Source organism: Pteropus vampyrus, unplaced genomic scaffold (assembly GCF_000151845.1).
Source record: "Pteropus vampyrus isolate Shadow unplaced genomic scaffold, Pvam_2.0 Scaffold151, whole genome shotgun sequence".
NCBI classification, from domain to species: Eukaryota; Metazoa; Chordata; class Mammalia; order Chiroptera; family Pteropodidae; genus Pteropus; species Pteropus vampyrus.
In genome coordinates this window covers 4,056,100-4,076,305 of record NW_011888932.1, presented here as the reverse complement: position 1 = coordinate 4,076,305, position 20,206 = coordinate 4,056,100, and the positions used below count along the sequence as shown (strand labels likewise).

Sequence of the window (20,206 nt, the reverse complement as noted above, 5' to 3'; positions counted from 1 at the left end):
AAGTCTACAACTATAATTGTGGATCTGTCTATTTATCCTTGCAGATCTATTAGTTTTTGCCTCATGTATTTTGATGTTCTGTTGTTAGGTGCATATACATTAATCATTACTATGTCTTCTTATGTAATGGGCCTCTTTATCCCTGATAATTCTCCTTGATTTGAAGTCTGCTTTAACTAAAGTTAATATAATTACTCTAGCTTTCTTTTCATTAGTATCAGTATAGTATATCTTTCTCCATTGCTTTGTTATTAACGAATCTAAATCTTTGTATTTAAAGTGGGATTCTTGTAGATGACATATAGTTGGGTCTTGTATTGTTTATCCACTCTAACAATCTCTGTCTTATAGTGTATTTAGACCATTGGTATTCACATATAGTTGGGTTATTATCTATGATATTTACAGCTATTTGTATTCTTTGTTCTTATTCTTTGTCTCAACTCCCCCCTTTTACTGACTTCTCTAGTTTTAACTGAACATTTTATTTGATTCTATTTTTCTCCTCTCTTAGAATATCAATTATACTTTTTTTAAAAAAATAGTGGTTTTTCTAAAGTTTTCAATCTATATTTTAATTAATCTAAATCTGCCTTACTGTATAGTGCAGGCACTTTAAACTGGAATAGCTCCAATTGTTCCCTCCTGTCCATTATGGCATGGCGGTCACTCATTTCACTTATCTATATATACTATACATTGTTACTATAATTCCTTTAATCAGTTGTGTTTTATATGGTCAATAAATATTAGTTAAAAAAACTAACATTATTTATCTTTATTTCTTCTCTTTCACTCTTCTTTTCCTTATGTAGGTACAAGTTTATGCCCTATATCATTTTCCTCCTCAATGAAAAACTTTTATTATCATTTCTTTGAGGGCAGAAGTGTTGATGATGAATTACCTTATGTTTCATTTTCATGAAAAGTATTTATTTCTCCTTCATTTTTGAAGAATAATTTTGCTGGTTACAGAATTATAGGTTGTTAGGGGGTTTCTTTCAACATTTTAAATAATAGACTTTACTCTGTCCTTGTTTTTATGATTTCTAACAAGAAGTTTGCTGTAATTATTATCCTTGCTCATCTCTGTATATCAGTGATCCCCAAACTTTTTGGCACCAGGAACTGGTGCTCCTAAGAGAAGCTAATGCCTGATGATCTGAGGAGGATCTGAGGTGGTGATGCTAGCACTGGGGAGTGGCTGCAAATACAGATGAAGAAGCTTCACTGGCTTACCCACTGCTCACCTCCTGCTGTGCAGCCAGGTTCCTAACAGGCCACGGACCAATACTGGTCCATGGCCCACAGGTTGGGGACCCCTGCTGTATACGATTTTTATTCTTTGGCTTTTTAAAAGATTTTATCTTTGTTTTGGTTTCTCTGTAGCTGGAATATGATATGTCTAGGTGTAGACTTTTTGGTATTTATTTTTATGGGTAGTCTCTAACCTTCCTAAATGTGTAGTTTAGTGTCTGTCATCAATTTTAGAAAGTTCTCAGCCATTACTTCAATATTTACTTCTGCTCCATTGTCTTTTCTTCACTTTTGACACTGTAAATTGTATATGTTATACCTTTTGAAGTTGTCCCATGGTTCTTGGATGTTCCGTTGTTTGTGTGTTTGTTTTAGGTTTGGGGTTTTGTGGGGTTTTTTTTCTCTCTCTCTCTCTACATTTCATTATGGAAAGTTTCTGTTCAACTAACTTCAACCTCTGTGATTCTTTCCTCAGCTTTATACAGTCTACTGATAAGCTCATCACAGGCATTCTTCATTTATGTTACAGAGTTTTGATTTCTAGTATTTCCTTTTGATTCTGTCTTAAGGTTTCCAACTCTCTGCTTTATGAAACTCATCTCTTCTTGATTATTGCTTACTTTTTCCATTAGAGCCTTATTATATTCACTGGTCATTTTAAATTCCCTTTTAATAATTCTAACATCTGTGACATATCTGGATCTAATTCTGATGGTTGCTTTGTTCCTTCAGACTGTGTTTGTTCTTGACTTTTAGCACGTCTTGTAATTTTTGTTGTTGTTGAAAGTGCAACATGGTATATCAGGTATGAGGAACTGAAGCAGGCATTTAGTATGAAGTGTGGTCTTAATCTTGCCAGGTTTTGGCTGTGTTAAATGTTTGCTACAGTTGTGGATGTTGGAGGCTTTAAACTTTTCTAATGTATTAGTTTTTGTCTCTCCTGTTTCCTTTAGGCTTTCCTAGGAACTCCTTCTTAGATAAAGTGTTTCTTGTAGTTTTTTAAGCTGTAATCCACTCTTGTTATCCTGAAACCCTGTTGGTATAGTGGTAAGGTATTTGGGAGAAGAAGCATTCCATAATTTTCTGATTAAACTTCAGTTTTTTAGTGGACCTATGTCACAAGTTTCCTGGCTTCTCTGCCCCTTAGGTAAGATAGGTAGGCTAGAAGGGGCTGGCATTGAGGAAATATCTTCCCTCTAGGAGCAATGTGGCTCTGGTAAAGTATTCTACACTGAAGAGTAAGACTTTCTGGAGAACACTCTAGGCATATTTCACAATGGTTACTTTTTCCCTCCCTGTGCCACAGCTAAAAGTGATGCCCACCTCCTTGTATTCATGCCTTTGCACAATTCTTCCCTTTGTATGGTGTCTAGACCTAATGAAGAGAACATGTACAAGTGATGAGATATCACTTCCAAGAGTAAGTTGTAAAAGACTTTGACTTCTATCTTGCTCGCTCTCTCTCTCTCTCTCTCTCTCTCTCTCTCTCTCTCTCTCTCTCCCTGCCTTTGTTCTGAAAAATGTCATGTTAGGAGTAGGCCTATAGAGAGGTCATGTGGCAAGGGTCTGATGTTTCCAGTCAAGAAGCAGCAAGGACCTGAACCTGTCAACAACTGTGTGAGTGAGCATGGAAGCAGATCTCACCCACCGAGGCGAGCCTCAAAATGAATGCAACACTGGTCAATAACCTGTTTCCAGCCTTGTGAGAAACCCAGTCAGGGGCACTCAGATAAGCCACAACTAGATTCCTGATCCTGTTACTTTAAACTACTAAGTTTTAAAATTATTTGCTAGACAGCTATTGATAAATAATACATTTAGGGAAAATAAAACTACATAAAATTACCTAGCATATTTAAAAAGTAAATAAATACAAACTCTAAAAGTAAAAAATATAATAATCAAAATTGAAAATTCAATATGAGATTTAACATCAAATTAGACATAGTTGAAAACAGAATTAGCAAACAAGAAGAGAAGTCAAAAGCAATTACCAGAATAAAACCCAAAAAGACAAATTGATTTAGAACTATATATATACATATACACAAGAGAGTAGAGTCAATGGTTGAATATTCTCATACTTTAAAAAAGTATCCAGGTAATTAAAATAAAACAGAAATGTTATGAATGAATTACTAATATGTGTTGTTAGCTGATTACATGATATAAACTCTCTGAATAATGGCTAAATTCTCCATTTCACTATAAACTACTGGCACCTAGCATGAGGCTGCTGATACTTGAGACATAGTTTCTGATTTTCAAAAGGATTTATTGGCTAATGTTTGAGGGGAGAGAAACTAACATTTGTTGGTTGCTTAACATATGGTTTTTACTAAACTAGGTACCTTATAGAGATCCACATTTAATCCTCACAACAATCTATGGGGTGAGTACAATTGCTCTTTTCATACAGATAAACATATTCAATTTAGAGAGGTAGACAAGTATGTCCCAAATATCAGAGTCTGGATTTGATACTTCTACAGGTGGGACAATTCCACAATTACCACAGTGTCCTTGGGTTAAATGAACTTAAACTTTACAAGGTACATTTTACTTGGAGTGTTATTTTAATAGGCAGAGCACCAACACCTGCCAAAACTGGACTCCCATTGTGCCAGTCATCACTTTTTAAGTTGCTGGATTGTGAGGAACTTCTGGGGAGGAGTCTGGGATCGTAATAGGAATAATCAGAGAGCTCAAGAAAGCATATATATACCAACAGCTACAAAGCATTTCAATATTGCAACAACTAGCACCACTATACCACTGTCAACCTGCTCAAAAATATATCTGTCTTTAAGACTCCAAATCTATTACGCAGAAACATAACCAAGACTAATGACAGAAGCTATGTGATCAAGTAAACAGCGTGGGATCAATATGTCCATTTTAGTTCTCAATGATTGGCTATGAGTATTCTAATGTTAATTCAGCTGAACAGAAGGTTTAAGTCAGTGCTTCTCAGATTTTTAACCTGTTCTCCCTAGAATATGTTAACATGCTTCTTTATCACATACAGGCTGGTGAATCATTTCATATTAATAACTATGATAACTGGTGTTTCGGGGATATAATTCTTAGTGTATTTGTTAACTATCAATTAAAAGATGTCTTGCATCAGCCAACGAGCACATACTGAGCTACTCATCAGCACTGTGGCAAGAGTATAAGGCACGACATAGAAATCACAGATTTTAATTATTTACTGGAATGGTATTGTACAATAATTTAATATGTTCAATCCTCCTTAATAAGTGATTTAAACAAAAAAATGATTTTAAAAGCACTTAAAATTATGTGATGTATAGAGAAAATATATTTTATTTTAATGATAAAGCTCCATGTTGTGTAAGCAGCCTATTTTTGCAAAAATGTTTGAAAATTATACAGAGAGAATAAAAAGAAAAAAAAAGAGAAAATGCTAATTATTAAGTATATGATAATATACGCATTTGAAGCAGTGTCATGGCACAATTTTAACCACAATGTTAAGATGATACACACTTGATTAACTTTTCAACATTAGATTAAAATAGTCTCTTTCACAAATATAGACTCTGCAAAATAGTCCAAGCACAATTTTCATTCCTCTTTTGATTTACAATGAAGTGTTTTATTTTATGGTTAATCACAAACTGAGATTAGTAAAGTGAGATTACAACAAAAAGAAGCTAGGAATAATTATACGTAGAATACAGCAGTAAAAATATCTCCTATTATATATGCATATACACATATACATATTTTTCCTTTAGGTACTCTGATAGGATTTTGCTTTAGCTTTATTAAATTAAAACATATTGTTGCTCACTAAATAGTTCCTTTAAAAAAACACCATACGCAGTGATTTTGTTTTCCCTTGACATTAATAAAAATGTATCTTATTTCTTCCTCAATAGACTCCTTCCAATCTAAAGAGGTAGAAAATATCTCCACTTTAAAAAGCCTCATCTTGTTACCCAAAGGGAAACAAATTGTCAAAAATGTCAATAGCCTTAGTTATTCCACAGAAAGCTAATATCTAATAGCAGGAAACTGTATTTGGAGTAATTGGAAAATAAAACTTAGAATTGACATTTAATTTTGAGGCTACTCACCACTCCTGGCTTACAGTTGTAATAGCAATGCTCGGAAGTGTCATCAAAGGTAGCGTGGTCGGTCTAGAAATGCCATCACCCTCGGGAGTTCTGGCCCTTTCACTCTGTCTTTGGGACAGTGGTGGTAACTGTAAATTTCCTGAGCAACACCTTCTCCCTCTCCAGAGGTCGATTCCAAGTGTGTTACTGGAAGAACTGTAGGATTTACTCAAGCTACATTCAAAATAATCTTTAACATTCTGGAGGAAACACAGAGAAAGAAAAAAAGAAAAAAATAAGAAAATTCAATTGTTTAAAATGATCCACAGTAGAGTAATATAAGAAACTAAATGATCATGTTGTTACTCATAAAGTCCCGATTCATTATCTCATAATTAGCATCTAACACTACGTCAAAAGCTTATTAAGAAGAAATAAGACGGGAAGTAAGGAGTTAATTGTCAGCTTTCAGAATAAACATATCAGTTGCAGATTCTTGGTGACCTTTAGGGATTGTAGATAATATTTACCATTCGTGACATGTGGATTGGAGGGATTTTTATCTTCTTTCTCCTTTTTAAATTTTTCTTTTTTCTTTCTTTCCCTTTTTTTATTTGCTAAAATGAAAGCTTATAAGTGAAAATATATTTATAAGTCAATGATTTCATTCTGCAACATGGGAACAAACTATACTGGCTAAAGTCAAAGGTTTCTTGTTTAGTATTTGAAAGTAAAAATATTTTCTATCATAGAACAGCAAGATATTGATAATTATGGAATTATGAGTGACTGACTAGTACTGTTCCTATAAAAAGGTCTTCTCAGGGTTGAGGTTTCTTTTTATTATTATTCAAATTATATAAGGGCTCAGAAAAAAAGAATATAATTTATTCAGTGATGAGCTGAACTACCATATTCAATACTTACCCTAATGCTGACATGAATGGAATACTTATGAGAAGATAAAGGCTCTGTACCATAACCAACAATAAGAGTTATTCATTCTTTCTCTTATCTCTTGATGACTATGGTTCCTGGTACTGTGAGAAGTGGGGGTCCCAAATGAGCCTGGTGTACCATTCATACCAGCTCAAAGAAAAGGTTATAGCACTGCAATTGGCCACTGATTGCAACTTGGAGTCTAAAAGATATAATTGCTACTCTCCGCTCTTCCCTTAACAGAAAACAGTGGAAGCCCAACCATCAGGCCAAGGTCCCTCAACTGAAAATCATCTGTGCCTCTAAAAAGATTGGTACTTTCTCTGAGCCCTACTGCACAAACCTAGGAGAACTTAGGACTAGACCTCCTGAGGTTTAAACAAGCAAATGTCTTTGTCCCCAACTCCTCTACTCATCCCTATTCCAGTGCATACAAGAATAATTAACTCAGGTTTAAGGGTCTGTGGTCATTCAACAAATATTTGTTGCATTTCTATTACAGTTTTGCACTGTGCAACTTAAGAAAGATACAACAGTAAAAAAAAAAAAAAAGGAATAGTAAATGTTCTCCAAGAATTTGTATTCTAGTGATTTAAACTTATCTGAGCCACACAAGATATTCTGATGACGTAAATCTGGGCATAAATAGGTCTGACAATTTTCAGAGGCCCACTTCCCCTACCTGAAAATGGGATATCATCATATCTTCTTGTGGTTTTAAGATACTATTTATCTGAGACTCTGTAGAACCATAATTTGATAACAGGAAGAAGAAAAAGCAATATAGAATATTCCAGACTTTGAAATAATCTGGAATGTGTCCAGTGTTTTAATGTTTAGTAACTGGTTACTATATTAAGTGAACTGTAGGCCTAGCACTTACTGTAATCAGTGTGTGTGTGTGCGTGTGTGCGTGTGTGTGTGCATCTGTGTGTGTGTGTTAGAAATAAGAAGCTGAGATGAAAGCTCAATATATATGTTTCTTTCTCAAAAAACTTAGACTAGTTAAGGAGACAGAATATGCTAAGTCTTCCTGAAGAGATTTAAGAACAAACTAAAATTCAGAACTCATACTGTGAATCAGTCTAGCTCCAAAGATGCACATAAAGAAAGTACTGATTATCTGGAAAGCAAAGTCTTATGTACATACTTTGCCTCCTATGCAAAAAATACTATATCAGAGAACAGAAATAAGTAAATCATTTAGCTCAACCATCAATCATCATAGCTTCCTAATAAAGTTATTGGATACTTTTTCTCCTTTAGAAAAGGGTAGTATTTCCAAGTAGGTTTAATAGTGGTAGATGAATTAAATGGGTTCTTATTTGGTACTTATGGTACTTATTTTAAAAGTAATAAAACCAAACGCACTATAAAATATCTTCCACACTGACTTGCCAACAAGCTTGAATCTACAGATATGAAGTCATGCTTTGAGTTTAAAAATGTGTTTTAAAAGATCTCATGTGGAAAATGCTTTGCCACAAAAGAACATAATGGAAAAGCTTTTTAGAAATTAAGTTAAATATTGGAATCATTAACATTGTTTTATAAACACTCATTAACCCACGTAGAGTTATTCATAATTACCTCAAACTCTCTAATTCATATTCATAATTTATACAGTATTAACATTCTCAAAGGCAAAATCCAATTTCATCAATTCTCAATTACTGAATTTGTGATCTTGGGCTATTTTCTTATTGTAACCAGCACAACTCTGGCTATCTACTACACCCATTATCAGGTCAAATATTTTTGGGAAAGGAGCATTAATTTAAATGTTACCTTTGGAAATCACAAATTCTAAAATGTATCACGCTGACCAAAATTAATTTATGTCTTTATAATTCCAAGGGAAACAACCAAGTTTTGGATCATCCTAATGTTCTTGGATAATCCTTGTTTAAAAATCAATATTTTGCCAATGTAATTCCAAAAGGTTATCGCAAAGGAAGATTTAGTGTGAAACCCTAAATTTAAATAGAAAAAGTATGCGAGGAGGAAGAGAAGGAGTTGAAATAAATGAAAGCATAATAAAATATCCCTAATTTAAGGATGAAAATGTACTTCAAGAGTGTGTTATCTAAAATATAAGGTCTATTAAGTTGCTCCTGTTGTGAGGAAATAGATATTCTGTGTAATGCTTACTATGATCTTTTGCACTATACTCAAATGGCTGAGGTGCATAGTGAAAAGTTCTAGGTCATCACTATCCACTAGAAATAAGGTGTAAGCCATAAATGGGAGCTGAATGTGTAATTTTAAATTGTCTAGTAGCCACATTAAAAGAGTAAAAAAAAAAAATAGGTGAAATTACTTTTAATAGTAAATTTTACTTAGTCTGGTATATCCAAATTATCATTTCATCATGTAATCAAAGATTATTAAAGAAATATTTACCTTCTTTTCTATTTGTACTACTATATATATTCAAAAGCCAAGATCTATTTTATGCTTACGGCACATCTCCATTTAAGAGTCACACACTGCTAGGGGCCACCATGTTGGACATTGCAAATCCTGGTAATAATTATCCACTCGGGTAGGGTTAAGAATTTTTGTGCTTTTCTTTTATTGCACATTCTTTTTTAAATTTTATTTTATTATTAGTTTCAAGTATACAGTACATTGGTTAGACATTTATATAGTTTATAAAATGATCCCCCTAATTGCTCTTTCTTTCTTCTGGCTCTCCATCTAGACATTACATTAATGCTGACTGCATTCCCTATGCCATTTTTGCACATTCTTATATGAAACATTCCCATCTTTTGAATGTGGCAACCATTGCCTTGGGGAGGCTCTGGATTATTACTGGAAGAATACAATGGAAAAGAAAGAATGATCGTCCGTCTTTAATAGATGGAATGCATCACTTAGTTTTATTCTTCCAAAAAATAGAATCTTGGAGCACACAGTATACAAATAGCATTAAGGAATAATCCCAAGATTTTTTTAGAGGAAAAGGATATCTAAATTCCAGAAGTTTCCCTTTAGATACCCTAGCAGAGCATGGAGGTCTGAACATAGCTTTTACTGTCTGTACTGAGAACTTAGAATATGAATTAAGAGACATTCCCTTGTGGTCAAGGAGCAGGAAAAGGGGAAATAAAGAAAGGAAATGTTATCACAGGTGATGACAAAAGAACACTAACGAGGTCCCTCGACACAAAAGAGTAGAAATAGCAATGGCAAAATAGTGCGTTTTGGAAAACAAGAGCCTCATAGCACACCTAAGCCTCGCTCTGCACTTATGGGTCCTAGAAGTTCCCACAAGCCATATACAGACACAGAAGGAAGCTGAGAATTAGCTTCAGACTGCATGCCAAGGGGCTTGATGCAGCATAAGGCCAAGGGACCAGGAATCCATGTGCTGAACAGCCCAAAGGTAAGTGCTAACAGAAAGCAGAGCTGAGTTTTTTAAGCAACTGATAGGTTAGGTGAAAAGCCCAGACAGTGAGCAAGAAGCCAAATTCAAAGTGAGCTGGGAAGGTACACTGCTCATGCTGAGGGCAGTCGTCACTTGGTACACCTGTTACATGCCTAAGCAGCATTAGATCAAGGGCACAGACTTGACAACCAAAGATCCAGGGAAATGAGCTGTTCCTCAACTGGAAAACAGTAAGTACTAGTAGAAAAGTACAATAGAAGGATACTACCACACATCCATTACCGTAATGTTAATTAATGTTAAGTCTGACCCTTTGTCCAATGCCACGCGATTAAAGGGAAGCCGTAAGAGCTGGGAGAAATCCTAATATACTGGGCCTTTATCCAAAAGACATCATTTTACACCAGCTTGCAAGTTCAAGTTCCTCCCTGCCCCTTCCCTATCTGTGAAATAGGAGCCTAACAAGGTGAGCTATTACAGAAAACAAGGAAAATTATTTCTTTTTCCTCCTTCCCTCCCTTCCTTCTGGACATCTGATTAGTGGCATATAATTTTTACCTCCATTACAAACAGAAACTGAGTAAAGACTGGACAATTAAAGACACACTCATGGGGGACTGGTCAATGGAAAACAAAGGAGATACTTAATCTCAGCTGTCTAAGATGCAAAGCTCTGAAGATGCTGAGTTTACAGGACTCTTTAGATGACCTGGAGCAGGGTTTCTCAAACATAATGTACATAACTAGTCACCCTGGGATCTTGTTAAAATACAGTTTAATCTGTAAATTTGAGGTGTGGCCTGAGACTCTACATTCCTAATAAACACCCAGGTGCTGCTGTTCTAAGGACCACATTTGAGTATCCGAGACCTAGAATATGTATACAACACAAATTTCTTACGAGCAGATGTCGAAGACCCCACCATAGGAGGTAACTCTCAAGGTTTAGGTGTACCTAGGTAAAAATATAGAAGGAAGTCATCAGGGAACTGGTAAAGAGGAGTTTCTAGGAGTTAGGATGTGGCCCTACACCAGAGACTGATGGGTTTGTGAATGAAAACCATAAAGCTCAAACTGAGGCCATCTCCAAGTTGCTGAGAAGACAGCACTCCTGCTGCCTACCTCGCATTCCAGATGTTGGCAATGTCTGGATCATAGAAACACCTAGTGACAAAGCAGTGGTATTAAACGAACTTGCCCTCCCTTTAAATAAAATTATGAAGTAACTTCTTTATGGAGCAGAGAAAAAGTGGGTGGAAGTAGGCAACTCTGACTTGTGCAACTTACATCATCAGCCGTCACCGTCATCACACTCCTGCTTTTCTTCATTATACAGAAGAAAAATATCCCCTCTGAGGATGTGTTGTTCAGTGTAGCTTTGCTGACAATTTTTAAGACCTAAATGGGGGGAAAAGACACACACAAAAAAATAAATTTTGATCTATAGTTAAATACAAATATGTGGTTTATTTGTATTCTTTAAACTAACATTCAAATGTATATGATGTACATGCATAAGCAAATATTACACCTTACCAAGCCAGTTAAATCTGACATCTCAGAAAATATAAAATCCAAGAAATCAGCAAAGCTATTTGAAAGGAGAAAAAAAGAATAGACTAACAATTGGGTTCCCAAATAATAAATGATCACTAAGAATATAAATATAACATATATTTATGAGGGACTTTATACTTAAAAAGTACTTTCCCACATAATATTTATTTTGATCCCCATGACAGTCTGTGAGATCATTTTATTTTTTACTTTTTTTTTTAATCACAAGTTGCCAACCGCACTTTATTTTTTTTCTTTTCGATGGCTTGTTCTGCAGCTTCCTTGGCCCCTTTTGCCTGGATGCCAAAGAGGTGGGCATTGGTACATGGAAAGGACCAGTCGTATGAGATTGCTTTTATCTTTTTTTTTCCATTAAGAGAACAGAGGATCAGAAAAATAATTCAGCCAAGGTAACACAGTTACCTCATTTTATGTTTTAACACAGTTAAAACATAGCAGTTTTGGGATTTAAGGAATAAGCTCCTTTGAAACTATTGTCAAAAAAAAGATAGAAAACTATTGTCAAGAAAAGATAGAAAAATAAATCAATATGAAAAAACCAGGCATATAATAATCTACAAGAGATTATGAAGAATTCTGAGTTTGCAGAATTGAACTGGAAATGATATACTATAGAAATCATCGAATTCAAAAAGGAAGTATTAGTCCATATGGTGATTTCTCAAAATCTTGGTATAAAAAAATATCTTGCATTGTTGCTGAGCTCAAGAAGCTCCGATGTTTTCTCACTCTTTACATTTAAACTCTTAATACATGCTTGATTTGAAAAGTCTCCTTCTTGAACACGAAGATATATATAGATTAAAAGCATCATGAAATTGTAGCTATGTGACTAGGAATACTAAGTAGTGGCATTGTACCATCACCCAGGAAACCGGGGTTGAATTTCTAATGCATAATTTGACTATATTATGCAGGAGTTGGCAGCAAAACTGACAGAGTGGATAAGAGATTGGGTTGGGGGGGGAGAAACTTTGCCTTTATTAGTGTTGTAGGGAGAGAACCCTACAGGCTTTTCAGGTATCTGATTCCATAGACCAAGGAAAAAATTTTCGTCATCATTCATCAAGGAATGTTTATAATTCTAACAGGAATAGGAAGAATTTTAGAGCTTTTATTCAAAGTCTGCTTAAAACCTTACAAAAGCAGACAAATAACAGAGACATTTTATCACAGAGGCACTTAATCTCAAATGCCTCTATTGGTGGATTCTGAAAAAAGGTTTACGCTTCTAAGTTAAAAAAAAGCAAGATTCGAATTTAATGTTTTACATTCAAGACATAAAATTGGACATACCCAATGATTATAATTCTGTAAAAATACAAGCACAGAAAAATATTAAAGAAGCTGTGTAAAACGAGTAAATTAATAATAGTGGACATTACATAAGAGTTATAGGAAGTTCTTTCTTTTCTATATTTTCCAAATGATATATCATTTTATGAGCCAAAAAATTACACAGATACAGTTACAGATATACAGATATAGATACAGATATATATGTAAGGGCCCACAAATTACACAGGACTATTAACTGATTTTTAAAATAATTTTATTTCTACAAAACTCATGTAATATGTTTTGGGGGGTCATCTTTTTGTGAGGCAAATGATATCTACTTATCTTGGATGAAGAAACTAAGGAATGATGACAGACTAAGTCTTAGGTCATAGCTAGCTAATAAATTACGTGGTCTCTTAAATATCTATTAAGAGAATACCAGCTGAATTCACACAGTTAATAAAATACATACAGCATTATATCATATCACAGTGCAAAATGAAACACATTTGACTGGTAAGTTTAGCATCAGGACTATCAAGATGCAAATGTTATTTGCAGTCAATCACAAAGAATCATAATTAGTAGGGTATGGTTCTGTCAAGAAAAGAAAAGCAAAATGATCTTTAACAAATGGTTTCATGTAGCAAATTAGTACAAAAACTCTATGAAGCAAAAATTAGTTTTTATCTGACATCCATTTTGCTTGGTAAGAAGCACACTTAAAGATAGGATTAAGCAACACAACTAGAGTAGAAATCTCTAGGCTATCTTCATCAGGAAGAAACAGTGATCAAGTTTCCCCAGTAGAAATGAAAAATAAGACCCTAACTATATCTCTTTAGACTTGGGCAAGGCATGATGGGATCCAAATGAAGCTCAATGCAAATCCAGCCCTCAAGGATTTTAGGTCTCGTTTGGAAAGAAAGGCTCATATAAATTAAATATGTACTTTGGTACATAGTAGGTACTCAAAAATATTTATAAAATGAGTGTATCAAAGCATATGATTAAATGCTAAGATATTATGTGTGAATAAATCTCTTCTATGAGATATAGTGGGAGTTGGTGTTGGGTTGCAGGGAAGGCTTTGAAAAGAAAATGAGGTTTCTTTTTAGTCTTAAATAATGAATAGTATTTGTTTAGTGGAGATACTGGAGAACAATATGGTGTGCAAAAGTATGGAAAGAAGTTTAATATACTAAGTGTGTGATACGTTTAAGAAGATGACGTGCTAGGCAAACTCATGACAGGCAGAAAGACAAAAATCATAGTAGATCTTTTGGCAAGCCAGGGTATTTTTGTGAGGACTTGGCCATGGAAATAAATTTATGTTGTATGACACTTTGAGCGCGAAAGCTTACTGGATAAATACATATGCCTTCAACTGGGAGCATGCCCTGGCTAGAAAAAGCAGGATCTCAAGTAACAAGGCAGTTTTCCAAATGTTCTACATTTAAAAATATATTATTTTATATTCAGAAATAAAACCTAACATCTGTTATATAAGAGAAAAAAAAAGAGAGGAGAAATTATTTTCTGGATATTCTTCATTTGCCCCTCTAGATCCACTCCTCCACCTTCTCATGTGCCCTAGGAGCCTGGTCCTCAGGGAACTGAATCCATGGCTTTCTAGCTCTCTGGTTCTTGAGTGTATTCAGCTAATGGGGAGCAGAGGCAACAAACTGAAGGGCAGGAGGAAAGAGTGGTCCCTGTCTGCTGGCCATGGTATAACAATGGCTAAAGTCCTCCACTCTAGGTCACAGCTCTGTAGGCACTCCTCTTCTAAGATGACAAGTTTTTCTGGATTCTAGTAACTACTGTCTCCACTTGACCCTTCAGACACAGGGCTGATAGTACTTTCCACTGTTGCTAGCTAGTCTCATGGCACTTCATCACTCTTTTCTGATTATCTTCAACCCACCTACACATTTTGTGAATAGTACTTCCATCAAACTCTCTTTCATCTCCTTTTGGAAGTGCAATCTGTTTCCTGCTGCAATACTGACTAATAATAGGTTTGTTCCAAAAACTTTTCAAAGCCACAGGGCAATTTTTAAAAATCTTCCTTCGGTGCCTAGTATAGTGATGACTGACACAAAGCAGGGTCTCAATAAATAATTTTTCAAAGACTGAATGAGTAAAATCTAGTTGGAATTCTAGAATGGTTTTTATGGCTTTTAGAAAAGGATCAGCAAGCGTTATCTCAAGTTGCTTTTATAGCTGAAATAGCTTTTTGTCATCACTCTGTGTGCAATGGTGATTCTCTTTGGAAATTTTGAGAAACGTTACAATATATTTAATATTATAGTATGTTGTAACAAACTATATCATTGTATAATAGTATATAATTTAATATATCATATATTATGATATAATATATTATTATAGTATGTATAATATGGGACAATATGGGTTACACATGCCAACTGCTGATTGTTAGTGTCAGTTGCCTTTTGTTTAAGCTAACATAGATTGATAAATTATCTTATGCCAGTTTAAGCACTATATGTACGAAATTTCAAATATGTGTCATAAAAGCAGCTAACCAAATAAGGTGGACACAATAATCATGACAGGTGAGAAAATCAAGTCTTAGAGCAGTAATAAAATATGCCCAAAGCCATGCACTCTGCTAGTTCAGACCAGAACATTCCAGTTCTAAAGGCAAACCTCTAAACATGTCACTAAACAGATGATTGGGTCTTATTCACATATTTTCAAGGTAGAAGTGAATGAAGTGATTTTTATTTCATTTTCTGAAGTTGTAAATACAAGTTAAATTGATCGGTTTTCTGGAACCACGTACCCCAATCATGTAAGGACAAAGTAATTTTTGAAAGATAACAAAGTTTTCAAGTCCCTCAAATTTAAGACAAATATAGATGAGTGAAAAGGTCAGGTTCTAATTTTAGAACATTCTTCCATTAGCAAGATTTGCTTCCCAGTAAATAGAACACCATATGCTTCATTAAAACAAAGTATTTCTAAGAATTTCTAAGGTGATGAGTAAGTACGATGACTATAAATTCCATTTCTGGCATATTTTAATAGTTTTCCATATAAATGGTTTTATATTTATCCACTTAAAAGATGTTTTTAAAGTTATATTAATCTTTCAAAACATTCTGTTATCTTCAAAGACTTCCGTATTCCTCATATAATTTTGCCTTTCCACTTCCTCTTTTCTCCACAGAGATTTAAAAGCTATAATGAGGAAAATGACCCTGGATGTTAAAGCAATTGTGTGAATTTTCTCTTTCCCTGGCTTATAGTTAGTACTAGTAACCTTGGCTAAAAGAAATTTCAACAAATAATGATAATCAATTTAAAATCCTACATTATAGATACATGCTAAACCAAACCTTGAAAAAATAAGAAAAATAAAGAAAGCTACCTTTTTTCTAATTTAAAGATTTTCCCTTATTCTGAGATGACGTTCAAAAAAGTTTTAATTTGTTGTATGTGTGTAATTGATTTATTGAACATTTTGAACTTGGTACTGATTTTTTCTCCAATAAGTGCTTTCTACCCATATCGTCAAGTCTATTTCCTCTTCCTTCACAACAACTCAGATTGAGCTCCTAACTTCAATTTATAACTGCTTTAAATCACATCTCCTTCCTTTTTCTCAGGTCAGTGATCAGACTATGTGGGACCACTCAGTGGCCAGTGTGTAGAATCTGGAGTGGGAAGAGAGAATAGTTTACTTTTTCTTCCTCCTCCTTCCTTTCCCCTACAGATTATAATTATTCATACACTCTATGAGTCTAACGAAATTCCAGAAAACTAACAAGAAAACACAAACTATAAAAACCAACTCTCTTGATTCAACTAAGATACGCATGTCCAGAATTCAATACATAAAGAATGAAATTCTCCCAGTGAGTTTCTATCTACTGGTCTCATCAGACTTTCAGAAACTCAGGATTACAACAGTCAATTACAACTCTTTTTGGATTTGACTTTTGGGGAGATAAACAGGAGACAAATGTGCTTTTTTCTAAAAATTGTTGCAGTGGGATGCAAATAATGGAGAGCAAACAAATTTAAGAAAAAATGTGTATGTAATACAAAAAGACATTTTCCGTGGAAAGCTTCTTAAGATTATAAGCACCTAACATTTAGAAGTAAGTATTTCTGGGAGAGAAAATCAGTTTGTTTAATTAGGCAATAAGCATCAAGGACTTTTGAGATAAAAATTAAAAAGTATTAAGAATTAATATAAACAAGCTATTACCTTAGCCTGACAGAATAATAAGTAACAAAGAAATAATGGCCTTCTTTGAACAGTCATCAGACTGCAAAATAGTTAACTGCTGCTCTGACTGAAACATGTCTCCTGAACAACAACTTAAAACCAATTTCTACTATAAAATGTGTTCTCTCTAAATTACTAATTGGATACAATTCACATGTTGACAACAAAGAAAAATTCTTAGTACACAATTTGTTTGGATGAATGTTAATTTCTAACAATAACAGAACAGCGAGAAAGTGACAAACTATTCCCATGTTTCTACTTGTATAAATAATGCCTTAATGAGTTTATTAGCAAGTTTCTCTCCAGTAAAAACTGTCTAAAGGGGAAAATTTTAAAGAACTGAATTATTTTTCCTACTCTAAAAAAGTTACTGGTACCACTGATTAATCTTTTATAGTTTAAAATGCCATAAGATAGCATATAAATTGCTTTGTTTTTTAGCCATTTTGGTTCTATCTTAAATGACTAGGAAAGAACAAAGAAGCCCTATGTTCAAATGATATATTCAAGCCTTACATTCAAATCAATGAATGATTTGATAGTGTAAGCTCTCTCAGCATTTGAGGGTTTCCATCTCTGAGTTATCACTGCGCCAAAATGATGATGTGATTAGAGAAGATTTAGAAAAGATTAGGGAATTTTTACTATCTCCTAAAATGAACCACAGGTCTACAGACAAATGTAAAGAGATAGTATGGCTGAAGGATATTCGATTCACTGAAATATTTGCTGGGTACCTGCTCATGCTCAAATGAGGATATTGCAGTTCTACTCTCAGAGCTATTAGTAACTATTATAAACCTATTACAGGTGTTCTAGGTTCCCAATTAATATGACCAACTTTCAATGAGAGTATAAAAAAACTAAATTGCAACCATGATCCAAAATCCCCATTTCCACCCATCATGAATATTGAACACTTCCTTTGGTTCCTCAGCAACAACAACAAAAAACTCTTGAGAACCCATGTGACAGAGACTTGCTGGGTGCTGTAGGTAATACAAGATAAATGAGACATAATCCTTGACCTTAAAATGCCCACTGTCTAATCTTTGGAGGGATGAATCAATGATTATTTATTCTAAAATGCTTAATGCCCTTGGCATGGGTCAGTCTCACAGTACAGTGTATTAAGTGCTATGACAGGAAGAGACAATGGGTTCATTAGATGAGTAAATGAGGTGAGTAGGGCCACCCCTACAGATGAGAGTCGGGCAACCTCTACAGATGAAAATTATCAAGAAAAGCTTCACAGAAGAGGTTCCAGTCCTTTTACGGGTACTGTAACTAAGGAACAAAGAAAGAAGCCTTTCTTCTCCCGCTCTATCTGTTCTCCAGAATAACCTTTTTAAAAATGCAAAATTCCTTATATTACTTCTCTGCATTACATTCTTCATGGCTTCCCGTTACATTTAGGATAAACCTAAACCCTGAATATGACATACAGATCTGGCCCTTGCTTGCCTTTCAGCCTCAACTTCCTATGTTGCCTTTCGCTTGCCTTCTTACCTTATCCCATATCGCTGTCCCCTTTAACTCATTTATCTTTAGCCAAACTGCATTTAGGGTTTATCTAACTGCCTTCCTTGCCTCAGGACTTTTCTTGCACTGTAATACTTCCTCAGTTTTGCCGAGCTATCATTCCTCATACATGAGCTTACATGTCATTTCGTCAGAAAAGCTTCACTTACTTCCCCTATTTGTCACAAGATCTTACCATGTTACTTTTTTCTTATCACAGTACTCATCATAATTGTATATTTATTTATAAGAACATATAGTTTTTAACCTCTCAGAAGCTCATAGTGAATATTGTTATATATTTTATTGTCTGTGCCAAGCAATAAATATTTACTGAAAAAATATTTGAATGAATAAAATAGATATGCTCTACGCCTCTACCTGGATGCACTAAAAGTATGATAATCCAAAGGCAGCAGATAGGAGGAGGACAGAGATAGAATTGGAATGCCTGGTAAACTACAAATATCAGCTCACAAATAACCAGTATCGACAGGATATATAGTCTTACTCTTGTAGAGGGATGTATTGCTTTGCGGTAAGCAGTATTCTATAGTCCCTATATATATATCGTCTCACCTAATTCTCACAAACTATGTTTGTCTCTATTTTACAGATGAGAATTCTGAAGCATGGAAAGGATAAATAACTCATCCAAGCCCACTCATCTAGGAAAGGATGGAGATAAGATGCACAACAGGGCACTGTGTCTACAGAGCTCATGCAATTAACTACGATCCTCCATTGCCTCTTGGAAGCTGCAAATGAGCATTATTTATCAGAGAATAAGCAGCAAAGGAGGATGGGTTGAGATTAGGATACAGAGGATAATTGGGAATAAAAGTAGGATTTCAAGACAAGAAAAGAACTAGTTGTTTTTTTGTTTAAATAATGAAGCAAAAAGGAGATAAGATTCTGTAGTCTGCAGAACATATGGAACATATGAAAAGCTACTCTTTAATGTAATTTCATGTAAATTTACATTAACTTGCAAAACTTAGAGTATGTGTATAAAACTAGATCTAAAACATAACTAAAAAGGCATATTAATTTTCCTCTGCTTTCTCTTATGCTTGAGCAAAAATTTGTATTTTCTTCTTCTAAATTAGGTCTTTGCTTCAATATCTAAAATTATTTTAAGTCAATAGAGAAGACTCCTGATATTCGTTCACAAGTGCTATGTCCCTAGGTTTTTTTAAGTTGTCACCACTATAATGTTTTTCAAACATGTTTCATGGGACATTTGGGAGACAGATAAGACTTTGGTCAAAGTCTTCTTTTTAGGTTCAAAGATGCCAGATGCTCATCAACTAAAAATTTTTCCTTTCATTAGAAGAAGACTTAAATAACAAAGCACAATAGTTCATTATTGTTTTAAGCAAGCAAGCACAAAAATACTGTGTGCTTCTTTCTCAGAAATATAATGCTACATCTTTACAGACTTCCTATGATGAAGATCCCCAAAATGTGAGGAATGTTCCCAGGACTTCGAGTGAATTAATGACATGGCATTTACTGCTTTAAGTGAATTAAATTGGATATTAACTCCGTCAATGATTACCGTCTGTTTAGAAACAGACATTCAATTCGGGGTTAGTTTGTCCCAGCTCTCCTAAAAGTTTGAAGATCCATGTCTATCTAGGTGGAAACATTTAAAAAAGAAGAAGAAATCTCAAAAGCAGAGTGCCTCAAACTAATGTGATAAGACCAGAATGCTGTGTAATATTGTCTTGACAGGGCATAAAAGAACATAGGGAAACATTTTGGATTGGTCTTTATTTTTATATTAAAAAACTGCAATTTCCTTTCTTATTTTTAAAGATGCAAAATTATGTCTCACCTTAAGAATGGCCTCACACACGAATTTGTAACTTTTGCAATATGTGA

At 34.4% G+C, this 20,206-nt stretch overlaps 1 protein-coding gene across 2 annotated transcripts in view; it reads right to left on the bottom strand.

Annotated features, from left to right (window-relative positions):
* The window catches only part of PDE4B (phosphodiesterase 4B), a 500,375-nt gene that overhangs the window by 403,661 nt on the left and 76,508 nt on the right, over positions 1-20,206 (bottom strand). The window contains exons 2-3 of one of the 2 annotated variants that reach the window (XM_011369584.2): positions 10,963-11,073; positions 5,364-5,602 (exon numbers count right to left, since the gene is read on the bottom strand). In XM_011369584.2, coding sequence (XP_011367886.1) covers positions 5,364-5,602; positions 10,963-11,004 — 281 coding nt within the window. In that variant the 5' untranslated portion in view covers positions 11,005-11,073. Of the gene's footprint in view, positions 1-5,363; positions 5,603-10,962; positions 11,074-20,206 lie in introns of those variants that run through there. The other variant, XM_023536202.1, reaches the window with a different exon arrangement.